Here is a 12,933-nt window from a genome sequence, read left to right as displayed (position 1 = left end):
TGTAGCTCTTTCGTTCTTTAAATGTTATCTGTAATTATCTGTGATATTTTTGTTTTATGTCAATTTTTTAGCTTTTAATCTTAAGAGGTCACCATCGGTCAATTACTGCTGTGGCTTTTGGAAATAAAGTGAATCCACTTCTTATCTGTTCTGCATCACAAGATTATGTTATAATGTGGAACCTGGATGAATGTGAAAAGAATGTACTTCAAGGTAAATAGAAATTTAAAATGTATTTTAAAAACATACAAAGGGAATACCTCATCCTTAAATACACTTTATAACATAAGGAGGTTTGGGATCAGTTTTTACTCCTTTAATCTTGAAACCAGACATGTAGGCTGGATGTTTTAAATGGAAAAGATATGATGCCATTTATAGTGTTAAGTTGATTTTATAGGCTCATTATTTTTAATATTATGTACCTGTGATTTTTGTGGAAATCTGTATAAACGTAGGCAAGTGGGATTATTCTTTACTTGTACAGCAATATTTCTTGAGCACCTATGATAATTCAAACTGGAAATAGAGTGGTGATAAGAAGGGCCCCAACCCCTCACTTTCAGTTTAGTGAGGCAACTTACAGACAAAAAAATGTGTAAACAGGTAAGTCAGTGAGAGTGAATTGTGGGAAGTGCACTGGAAAAGCTAATGAAATGTTGACCTGTAGAATATGGGCAGGACATATTTTATGTAGTGTAATCTCTCAGAAGATGACACTTAAACTTAAGGTGAGGAGTGGGCCAGCAGAAAAGTGGAAGGCTTAGCACTGGGAAGAGGCACGGGGAGGCTGGGGAAGATATTTCAGGCAGGGGATCAGTATTTGCAAAACCCTAAGCTTAGTGTTGGCTTGAAGAACTAACACTGCCCAGGTGGTTGCAGCATTGTGATGGAGTGAGAGCGAGTTTTATGAGAAGAGGTTAAAAGTTAGGTTTGGTTTGTGTGTCTGTTGGGATTGTGTGCTTGAAATACAAATACTTTTATCAAAATATGGATTTGGATTTTTAAAAAAATTTTTTTATTTTCTTTTTAAGATAACAAAAAACACCAAATGTAAATTCATTCCATTCTACATATATAATCAGTAATTCACAATATCATCACATAGTTGCATATTCATCATCATGATCGTTTCTTGGAACATTTGCATCCATTCAGAAAAAGAAACAGAACGAAAACAGAAAAAAATTTATACATACCATATCCACCACCCCTCCCCTCATCAATCATCAGCATTTCAAACTAAGTTTATTTTAACATTTGTTCCCCCTATTATTTATTTTTATTCCATATGTTCTACTCGTTTGTTGACAAGGTAGCTAAAAGGAGCGTCAGACACAAGGTTTTCACAATCATATAGTCACATTGTGAAAGCTATATCATTATACAAATCATCTTCAAGAAACATGGCTACTGGAACACAGCTCTACATTTTCAGGCAGTTCCCTCCAGCCTCTCCATTACATCTTGAATAACAAATTGATATCTACTTAATGCATAAGAATAACCTCCAGGATAACCTCTCGACTCTGGAATCTCTCAGCCATTGACACTTTGTCTCATTTCACTCTTCCCCCTTTTGGTCGAGAAGGTTTTCTCAATCCCTTGATACTGGGTCTCGGCTCATTCTAGGGTTTTTCTCTATCCTTTGATGCTGAATCTCAGCTCATTCTAGAATTTCTGTCCCATGTTGCCAGGAAGGTACACACCCCTGGGAGTCATGTCCCACATAGACGGGGAGGGTGGTGAGATTGCTTGTTGTGTTGGCTGGGGACAGAGGCCACATCTGAGCGACAAAAGAGGTTCTCTTGGGGGTGACTCTTAGGCCTAATTTTGAGTAGACTTGACCTGTCCTTTGTGAGGTTAAGTTTCATATGAACAAACCCCAACACTGGGGGCTCAGCCTATAGCTCTGGTTGTCTGCACTGCTTGTGAGAATATCAAGAATTCAACTTGGGGAAGTTGGATTTTACCCCTTTCTCACTACTCCCCGAAGGGGACCCTGTAAATACCCTTCCATTCACTGTTCAAATCACTTTGGGTTCATTGGGGCATCACTCTGGACAAACCCACAAAATCTCATGTCCTACTCAAGGCTCCATGTACCTGTGGTGTTCAACCAAGCTGTCTACATAAGTTATATTAGAAAATGCACTAGTCAAAATATAAATTTTGTATCAGATATTTTTCGCTTTAGTCTCACACATAAGTTGAAATTTTAAAATATTAATTACCATCTATTTTCAGCACCCTGCAGTAATAACATTCCTTTGTTCTTCCTCATGCAAAAACATTCTTAAAATTTGTACATTTAGTCTATCATTATACACTCCTAGATTATACCAACTCAGTCTTTATCGTCTGTCTTTCTTTCTGATTTCATTTAGCCCCCAGCCCTCCTCCCTCAATCATGCTCGCATTCTGCTTCATTCATGTATATAATAATACCTAATTGTATTACAGTTAGGTAGTATTGTGCTGTCCATTTCTGAGTTTTTACATTCAGTCCTGTTACACAATCTGTATCCCTTCAGCTTCAATTACCCAATATCTTACCCTATTTCTATCTCCTGATGGTCTCTGTTGCCAATGAAATTCTCCAAGTTTATTCACTAATGTGAGTTCATATCAGTGAGACCATACAGTATTTGTCCTTTTGTTTCTGGCTAATCTCACTCAGCATAATGTCCTTCAGGTCCATCTATGTTGTTGCATACTTCATAACTTTATTCTGTCTTACAGCTGCATAATATTCCATCGTATGTATATACCACAGTTTGTTAGCCACTGTGGCTGTTTCCTTCTCTTTGCAATTGTAAATTATGCTGCTATAAACATTGGTGTGCCAATGTCCGTTTGTGTCCTTGCCCTCATGTCCTCTGAGTAGATACCTAGCAATGGTATTGCCGGGTCATATGGCAATTCTATATTTAACTTTTTGAGGAACCGCCAAACTGCCTTCCGCAGCAGTTGTACCATTTGACATTCCTACCAAAATGATGTGTGCCTCTTTCTCTGCATCCTCTCCGGCATTTGTCATTTTCTGTTTTATTGATAATGGCCATTCTGGTGGGTGTGAGATGATAATTCATTGTGGTTTTGATTTGCATTTCTCTAATAGCCAGGGAAGTTGAGCATCTCTTCATGTGCCTTTTGGCCATTTGTGTTTCCTCTTCTGAGAAGTATCTGTTCAAGTCTTTTGCCCATTTTGTAATTGAGTTGGCTGTCTTTTTGTTGTTGAGTTTGGATTTGAATTTTTGCTTCAATATAGAATATAATATTTGGCCAGTGCCTCCGTAATGCTGTGTCCCTTGGTCAGTTCTTGGCCCTCATCTATTTGACTTAGTTTTTTTTTTTTTTTTTTTTGACTAAAAAAGTTATTTTTTAAGTTTTTTTTTATTGTATAACATATATACAAAACAAAGAAAGAAAAAAGCAATGGTTTTCAAAGCACTCTTCAACAAGTAGTGACAGGACAGATCCCAGAGTTTGTCACAGGCTGCCATGCCATCTGCTCTAGTCTCCTAGCTGCTTGAATGCAGTAAACCAGAAACAGAATGGCTTTTATAAAGGAGAATTTAATAAGCTGCTAGTTGACAGTTCTAAGGCCAAGATAATGGCCCGATTAAAGCATGTCTGTAGAAATGTCCAATCTAAGGCATTCAGGGAAAGATACGTTGGTTCAGGAAGGCTGATGAAGTTCAGGGCTTCTCTCTCAGCTGGAAAGGCACATGGCAAACATGGCGGCCTCTGCTGGCTTTCTCTCCACGCCTCTTGTTTTACAAAGCACTGTGGAAGGTGTTTTCCTCCTTCCTCTCCAAAAGTCGCTGGCTCGTGGACACTCTGCTTCGTGGTTCTGTGGTGTTTTCTGCTTAGAATGTCATGGCTTTCTCTCTTGTTTTTCTCTAGCTTTTCCAAAGTGCTTCTTCTTTTAAAGGATTTCACTAAAACCAATCAAGACCCACCTGGAATGGGTGGCGACAGGTCTCCACCTAATCAAGTTTACTACCCACACTTGATTCAGTTACGTTTCCATGGTGATAAGCTCTTTAAAGTTTACAACATACATTACTGAATAGGGATTAGAAGAAACCGTCGCTCCCACAAGGTTGATTAGGATTAAAACATGGCTTTTCTAGGGTACATAAACCAGCACATCATGTCAGATTTTTCCTTCTAGTTGCTCTAAAACATTGGAGGCCAGAAGGAATAAATTTTTTATTTTTCATCACTATCCACTTTTTTTCTTTTTTTTGTGACTCTGTCCTAACATATATATATATATATATATATATATATATGAAAAATAACATATATACAAAAAAGCAATCAATTTCAAAGCCCAGCACCACAATTAGTTGTAGAACAGATTTCAAAGTTTGGTATGGGTCACAATTCCACAATTTTAGGCTTTTACTTCTAGCTGCTCTAAGATACTGGAGACTAAAAGAAATATCAATGTAATGATTCAGCAGTCATACTCATTTGTTAAACGTGACCTTCTCTGTATAATTCCACCATCACCTTTGCTCTTTCTCCCACTCTTTAGAGGTGTTTGGGTTATGCCCATTTTAACTTTTTCATGTTGGAAGCAGCTGATCTCTCTCTCCGTTCTGGAAACAGTTTCTGTTTTGGGCTTCCAGGACACTATACTCTTTTTTTCTCTTATCTCATTGGTCATTTGTTCTCAATCTCTCCTTCCCCCACCTCTTTCAATATTTATTATGTAACGTATATACAAAACAAAACTTCTCATTTTAACCACTTTCACGTGTACAATTCAGTGATATCATTTATATTCACGATATTGTGCTTCTGCCACCACTATCTGTTTCCAATACAGCACCATCCCGAGCAGAAACTCTGTTCCCGCTAAGCAGTAATTTCTCCTCCTGCCAACCCCAGTAACCTGTAAGCTAGTTTCTGTCTCTGAATTTGCCAGTTCTGGATATTTCATACAAGTAGAATCACGTAATATGTCTGGCTTATTTCACCGAACATGATGTCTTCAGGGCCCATCCATGTTGTAGCATTAGAACTTCATTCTTTTTTATGTCTGAGTAGTATTCGAGTGTGTGACTATAGACCACATTTTGTTTATCAGTTAGTCTGTCGATGGACACCAGGGTTGTTTCCGTCTTTTGATATTGGGACTAATGCTGCTGTGAACATTGGTGTTCAAGCATGTCACCATTAGGGTCTCTGTTTTAAATTCCTTTTGGTATATACCTAGGAATGGAATTTCCAGGACATGTGATAATTCTATATTTAACTTTTTGAAGAACTGCCAAACTGCTTTCCACAGCAGCTACATAATTTTACACCCCTACCAGAAATGCAGGAGAGTTTCAGATTTCCCTTCATTCTCACCAACCTCCAGTATTTTCCATTTTTTTCATAATATCATCTTAGGAGTGTCTCATGGTGGTTTTGATTGGCATTTTTCTAATGATTAATGATATTGAGCATCTTTTCATGTGCTTATTGGCCATTTATATAATTTCTTTGGATAAATGTCTATTTAAGTCCTTTGTCCATTTTAAAATTGGGTTGTGTCCTTTTTGTTGTTGAACTATAGGAGTTCTTTATATAGTCTGGATATTAAACCCTTGTCAGATTTGCAGCTATTTTCTCCCATTCTGTAGATTGTGTTTTCACAACCTCGATGCACACAAGTTTTCAGTTTTGATGAAGTTGAGTTTATGTATCTTTTGTTACTTGTGCATTTGGTGACATATTTGAAAATCTATTGCCTAATAAAAGTTCTTAATGATCTTATTCTATGTTTTATCTAAAAGCTTTATGGTTTTAACATTTACATTAGGTTCTTGATCCATTTTGAGTTAATTTTTTATATGATGTGAGGTAAGGGTAGTTTTATTCTTTTGCTTGTGGATATCCAATCTTCTCATTTGTTGATGAGACTAATTTTTCCCCATTGAGTGGACTTAGCCCCCTTGTCACACATCAGTTACTTACAGATGTGTAGTTATTTATGAACTCTCAATTGTATTCCACTGGTTTCTTTGTTCTTGAGCCAGTACCATACTGTTTTGATAACTGTAGCTTTGTATACAGTAAGTTATTGAATTCAGGAAGTGTGAGTCCTTCAACCTTGTTCTTCTTTTTCAAAATGATTTTGGTTATTCAGGGCCTTTTACTGTTCCTATGAATTTGAGGATTTGCTTTTCCATTTCTGAAAAAAGGCTGCTGTAATTTTTATTGGGAATGTGTTGAATCTGTAAATTGCTTTGGATATTATTGACATCATAACAATATTAAATCTCTCAACCCATGAACACAAGATGTTTCCATTTAAGTGTTTTTTCACTAATGTTTTGTAGTTTTCAGTGTGCAAGTCTTTTACATCCTTAGTTAAATTTATTCCTGAATATTTTATTCTTTTAGGTGGTTTTATAGGTGGAATTCTTTCCTTGATTTCTTTTTTTTAGGTTATGATGTATAGAAACACAACTGATTTTTGCATGGTGATTTTATACCCCTTAACTTTACTGAATTCATTTATTATCTCCAGTGTTTTGTGGATTCTTTGTGATTTTTGTTTGTTTGTTTGTTTTTGTTTTTACGTGGGCATGCACTGGGAATCGAACCCAGGTTTCTTGCATGGCAGGAGAGAACTCTGCCACTGAGTTACCATGGCCCACCCTCTTTGTGATTTTTTTAATATGTGTAGAATCATGTCTTCTGTGAATAGAATTCCAATTTGGATGCCTGTTATTTCTTTTTGTTGCCTACTTGCTCTGGCTAGAATGTCTGGTACAATACTGACTAGCAGTGTCTCAGACTCCTTTGATGGGCCTTTTTATCTCCCTAACCTCTGTTGGAATATCGGCTTTTTGTCTATTCCATCAAAAATCACTCAGTAATTTCAACCAAGCCTTTGACTTTTAAAATATATGCTGATAACTCTTACCATTGTATCTCTTGCTGAGACCTCTCTCCTGAACTCCAAGTCTTATGTATTTAATTGCCTTTCATGTCTCCATACACGTGTCGAATTGTCATCACAAACTTAACATATCCCGGTCAGCTTACTGATTCATTGTCTACCCCTTCCTCATCATCCTTGGTCCTTTCTTTGACTCTGCATCCAGCTTATCACTAAATCCTGTCTGCAAAACATACCCAAAATCTGAACATTTCTCAGACATTCACTACTGCTGTCGAGGTTTAGGCGCCTAAGCTCTCTCATCTGTACTATTGGAATAGTCTTCTGTCTCCCCGCTTCTACTGTGTTCTCGCTATCTCCTAGCATTTTTTTTTTAAATATTTTTATTTTTTTACATGGGCAGGTACCGGACATCGAACCCGGGTCCTCTGGCATGGTAGGTAAGCATTCTTGCCGCTGAGCCACTGTGGCCCGCCCATCTCCTAGCATTTTATTCTCAGCACAGCAGTAATTTGACAGTTATAGTCTGATTATGTCATTCCTGTATTCAAAACTCTTCAGTGTCTTCTCATCTCATGCAGAGTAAAAGCCAACTAGCTACAACCCCTTCCCCTGCCCAGTCACCTCTTAGGCCTCATCTTCACCAGGGGACACTGTAGGCACGTTCCTGCCACAGGACCTTTATATTTGCATTTCATCTTAACCAGAATACCTCCTGTTTTTAGTTAGTTAATGCGACCGGAATGCAGTACGCCAGAAAAAAGGAAATTTTTTTTCTATAAAGGGAATTTATTAAGCTATAAGTTTACAGTTCTTAGGCCATAACAATATCCAAACTAAGGCATCCAGAGAAAGATACCTTGATTCAGGAAAGGTGGCGGGGGGGTGGTCTGGAATACCTCTGCCAGCTGAACAGGCATATGACTGGTGTCTGCTGGTCCCTTGTCTTCTAGTTTCAAACATCTTACCCGGGAGTATTTTCTTTCTGTGTCTCCAAACACCTCTGTGTTGGCTCTGAGCTTTTTTCCAAAGTGGGTCCCTCTTAAAAGACTGCAGTAAGTGGAGTCAGACCCACTGTGAATGGACAGAGGCATCTCCATGAAATCAAAAGGTCCTGCTCACAGTTGGGTGGGTCACATCTCCATGGAAACAACTTCATCAAAAAGATCCCACCCAGCAATAGGTCTGCCCCACAAGGTTGGCCCGGGAAAAGGACATGGCTTTTCTGGGGTGCACAACAGCCTCAGGCCAGCACGCTTCCCTCAGATTAGCCTCTGCTTATTCTGCCTCCTTTCCTGCGAGGCCTTTCTTCCCAGTACTCTGAACTCCCTGCCACCTTCCCTATTCTATGTGACTCATTTACTTTTTTATTTATTTATAGGTATGTAACTGCTCCCTACCCCTGGAATGCAGGTTTTCCATAAAGGCAGGAATTTCTGTTTAGTTTGTGGATATATCCTTAGTACCTAGAAAAGTGCCTGGCATATAGTATATGTGTTACTTGTTAAATACTCTTTGAATTAATCATTATGATTAGCCCTCCCAAAATAGAACTTCAGTTGGTATGCTTTCTTTTTTATAGGTTGTTGGTTAGACTAGTGTGCCATTTAGCTATTGGCATATTGATGATGCAGAACAAGCAACCTCAGAGTCTCAAGGCCAAACAACAAGGATGTATTTTGTGTTCACAGGGTAGTGGGCCAGTCAGAGTGGCTCTTCCTCACCCTGCAGGTTTTCTGGAGCAGCTATGCTTCGCATGCATTTCATCCTCACCTGAGGCCTGGGGTCTGGCCGGAGACTTGTAGTGGTGGCAGAGCACGAGGGGCACTTGGGAGCCCGTGGGCCTCTTATGCTGTGGTTCAGAGCTGGCACTGTTACTTGTGTCTGCATGGCAATGGTCAACCTAATTCCCATGGCCAGGTGTAGAGTCAGGGATGGTGAAGAATTGGGACTTCACAACTCAGTCTGTTGTAATTCATCACGGTTGTGTGGGGTGTGTGTGTGTAGCATTCGACTGACCCGCTTTCCTTAATGATGCCAGATCTCTTCCCTAAGTACAGTTCTTATATTCCAGCTATTTTCACAAAATATTTTTATATTCAATGTTTTTAATACTACAAAGGAACCAAAATCATGTCAACACTTAATTGTTATTTTCCAAGTGATTTTAGAATAGAGGTTATAATTGTCAACAATGTTCTCAGTGTTATACTAACAGAGTTAGTATTAGTAAACTAATACTAATTAGTTTAAACTAGTAGAGTTAGTATGTAGAGTTATACCAGTGTTGTTGAGAGCATTTAACAAACTGACACTAATATTTTAAATTCACTGTAGGGTTGGTCCCTCCAGGGATTGTCATAGGCACGCTTTTGGGAAAGGTGCTTTGTGTGAGATTTAGTCCAGACGATTATATTGTGGCAGTGTGTGCTGGAAATAAAATATTCATGCTGGCTACGGAGGTAAGATTTTAAATGTCTTTATGAAGTTTAATAGGGTGCAAAGCTCAAGTGGTCTCTCATATGTTCAGATCCTGCTCTCCTCTTTTTTTTCCTCTTGTATGCTGTGTGACAGGGTCACATTTCATTCTTTTTTTCTAGGAGAATATCCCATTATGGCAGCACCACTTGTTGAAATTTTGTTTCTTTGGTTTTTTGTTTGTTTGCTTGCTTGCTTGTTTTTGGGAAAGTGCATAGGCCAGGAATTGTTCCCGGGTCTACCACTGAACTACCCTTACACTCCCCTTCCTTTTTTTTATTGTGAAAAGTAATATATATACAAAAAAGCAATACATTTCAAGGCACACCACAGCAATTAGTTATAGTATGATTTCAGAGTTGGATTTGGGTTACAGTTCCACAGTTTTAGGTTTTTCCTTCTAACTGCTCCAAGACACTGGAGACTAAAAGAAATATCAGTATGATTCAGTGGTCATACTCATTTGTTATAACTCCTCCTTCTCCTTTCACCTTTCTCCCAACTTATAGGTTTATAACTTTTTCATGTTGGAAAGGGTTGTTGAAAATATGGGGATAGGGGGATGGAAGTAGTTGATGTTCTGGAGAGGCTTGTCCCTCTGAGTTTCAGGACTTACATGGCCCAGGAACCCTTCTGGAGGTTGTAGCTTTCTGAAAAGTAATCACAATGCATGGAACCTTTGTAGAATCTTAGATAGAGCTCTAGGTGTTCTAGGGTTGGCAGGAATGGTTTTGGTTGGGGTTTGGCATACTGTGGTAAATAGCAATATCTAGCTGAAGGTTGCATAAAAGTAGCTCCAGAGTAGCCTCTTGACTCTATTTGAACTCTTTCAGCCACTGATACCCATGCCTGGACGTCATGTCCCATGTAGGAGGGAGGGTAATGATTTCACTTGCAGAGTTGGGCTTAAAGAGAGTGAGGCCACATCTGAGCAACAAAAGAGGTCCTCCAGAAGTAACTCTGAGGCATGCCTATAGGTAGGCTAAGGTTCTCTGCTACCTACATAAGCTTCATAAGAGCAACCCTCAAGAGCAAGAGCTTGGCCTACTGATTTGAGTGTCCCTAATGTTTGACACAGTGTCAGGGGATTCCCTGGTGAGAAAATTTAGTAGTTTCATTTTTTTTCTCCTATCCCACAAGGCACTTTGCCAGTACTTTTTAATTATGTGCTCAGCATACTCTGGAATGTATTTGGGCATTACATTAAGCTATACAGTATTTCAAGCTGGGATTCCCATATCTTTAATTAGTTTCAATTCCTGTATCTCATTTGAAGTGTTAGTTTGTTCCTTTGGGCCATGTCTTTGTTACTCCTAGTTTGTCTCCTGATTTTTTGCTGGTGTCTGGGCATCTGACTTTTTTGATTAGTTTGTTCTGCTTATTAAACTCTTCTGCCTAAGGTGTCCTCGTTGGTTGACTTTGTTCTCTGTCCATTCTTTGACATTTGCTTCTGCTTATTCCAGGCCCCTGGCATAGCTTTGTTTAACTGGTCAGAATTGTTTCGCTCCTGTTTTTCTGGGTCTTTCCCAGTCTACACGGAACTTTTTTTGAGGAGAGTCTCCCTAGATATGGTCTCCCCCAGTGAGATCTTCCCAGACAAGGCAGGCCCAGGTCTCAGGAGGAGAATGCAATCAGGGTCAGTTTCCCTGTGATGAGACCCAGCAGGTTGCCTGGCTTCCCTGTGGACCCTCTACATGCTGAGTGTTTACTGTCCTGCCCAGCAGGCAGCGCTGGTCACCTGGCAGCCCCCCACCTGCATAGATTGGAGCATGTGCAGCCTTCAGTTCTCAGCAGACCCCGTCCCTGCTGGGGGCATGGTTGAGACAGAGGTTGAGGTGGAAGGCGGGCTTAGACTGTTGCTTCTTTCCATCCCCTGGGGTCTGAGCTATAGTCAGCCATCTGTGCTGGGCACCGCTCTTTTTTGGGGTGGGGTGAGGGAACTGTTCTTCCACCCCCTGTTTCGTGCAGGCTGGAAAAGTTGCAGGACTCTCAAGCAGCCCTGCTTTCCCCACTGTCAGGAGCAAGTTTGATTCAGACTGGGTTTTGCTTTTTGTAGGTTGAAACTGTTGCTGATTCCTGGATCTTGGGGTCTAAATTCCTTCAATGAGAGCTGCCACTTGCACTGCACCCTACACTGTCTTCTTGGGGAAGTTATGCCCTGTAGGGAACTGTCTCCTTCACCCGTGTAGTTTGTTTGTCTCTCAGTAATTCCTTAATTCTGCCCTTGCCTCTGGCAGTGCTGAAAACTGAGAATGCCTGCTGCTTTCTTTAATGGGCTGCTAAAAAGTAAAAATAAAACACAATTAAAACAAAAAAAGGAAAGAAAAAAAGAAGGAAAAATCCTTTTCAGAGCTGCTCTCCAGCCCCTTAGGTTCACCAGTCAATACCCAGAGTTGGTACCTAGCTCATCTGCCACTTTTCTTGGGCACAGCTCTTTTCTAGCATTCTGAGCTCAGCCAACTCCAAAAGTCTCTGTTTTTTCCGTCAGCCCTGCCTCCTTACTGCTGGTGACAGACCCCTTCCGGGTTTCTTTTGTGTTTCCCTCACAGTTTTATCTGTGCTCTGAGCTGGTGTTCAGCAGTCTAAATTTGTTAATCAGATTTACAGTTGGAGCTTGGGTGAGCTTTCCTTCTCTTGCTACTTGCTGAGAGGGCTTCTGCTTCCCACCAGGTTGGACCCCAAGCCAGCCTGCCATGACGGTGGGGGCAGGCCACAGCATTCACAGAGTGGAAAGGTTCACTGACAGTTCAGTGCTGTGACCTCGGCCCACCCATCCATTCCAGGCTAGTGTACAGTGTGTGCTGGTCATGGAAGTCCCTCAAATAGTTGTTGCAGAAGTTCCTGGCTATTTACTAGCTGTCCTAGATGGTGAACTAAATCCCACACCTCCCTATGCTGCTGTTTTGCCCCACCTCCTCACCATCTTGCCCTGCCCCCAAGATACTTTTTAATAATGTTTTATTTTGAAATACTTCAAAATTTACAAGACAGTTACTAGAATAATACAAACCCCATATGGAGAACTCCAACATAGCATTGCTGCCCGCCCCCCCCATACCTGGATCTCCAATTTTAACATATTGCCACAATTCCTAAAATGTTCTATCTATCTTTCTGTCAATCCATTTTCTGAACATTTGAGTTTACATTGTATGCATTATGCTCATTAAATGCTTAATTACTGCCTTCTACCATTACTAACCATTACTAAGAATGAAGGTATTCACTTATATAACCACTTTAAGAGCAATTATCAAGTTCAAGAAATTTAGCATTGATATAAGGCTTACAGTCTATATTCCAATTTTTTCATATATCCCAATAATATCCCTTGGTAATATTTTCTCTTCTCTTGCTAGATCCCATCCAGAATCATGTATTGCATTTAATTGCCATTAATGCAATGACATTAATTGCTATCTCTTTATTTTTTAATTGTGGCAACATCTATACACCATAAATTTTCTGTTTCAACCTCTCTCATGCAAATCATTCAATGGGATTAATTGCCTCACAGAATAGTGCCCTCACCACCTTCTGTTACT

At 39.8% G+C, this 12,933-nt stretch overlaps 1 protein-coding gene across 9 annotated transcripts in view; it reads left to right on the top strand.

Annotated features, from left to right (window-relative positions):
- The window catches only part of WDR27 (WD repeat domain 27), a 347,331-nt gene that overhangs the window by 44,758 nt on the left and 289,640 nt on the right, over window positions 1–12,933 (top strand). For 8 of the 9 annotated variants that reach the window (XM_077120888.1, XM_077120884.1, XM_077120887.1 and 5 more), the window contains 2 exons: window positions 72–213; window positions 9,248–9,372. In XM_077120888.1, coding sequence (XP_076977003.1) covers window positions 174–213; window positions 9,248–9,372 — 165 coding nt within the window. In that variant the 5' untranslated portion in view covers window positions 72–173. The remainder of the gene's footprint in view (window positions 1–71; window positions 214–9,247; window positions 9,373–12,933) is intronic. The other variant, XM_077120890.1, reaches the window with a different exon arrangement.

The sequence above is a fragment of the Tamandua tetradactyla genome, chromosome 11, assembly GCF_023851605.1.
Source record: "Tamandua tetradactyla isolate mTamTet1 chromosome 11, mTamTet1.pri, whole genome shotgun sequence".
NCBI lineage: Eukaryota > Metazoa > Chordata > Mammalia > Pilosa > Myrmecophagidae > Tamandua > Tamandua tetradactyla.
This window is presented reverse-complemented; position numbering and strand designations above follow the sequence as displayed.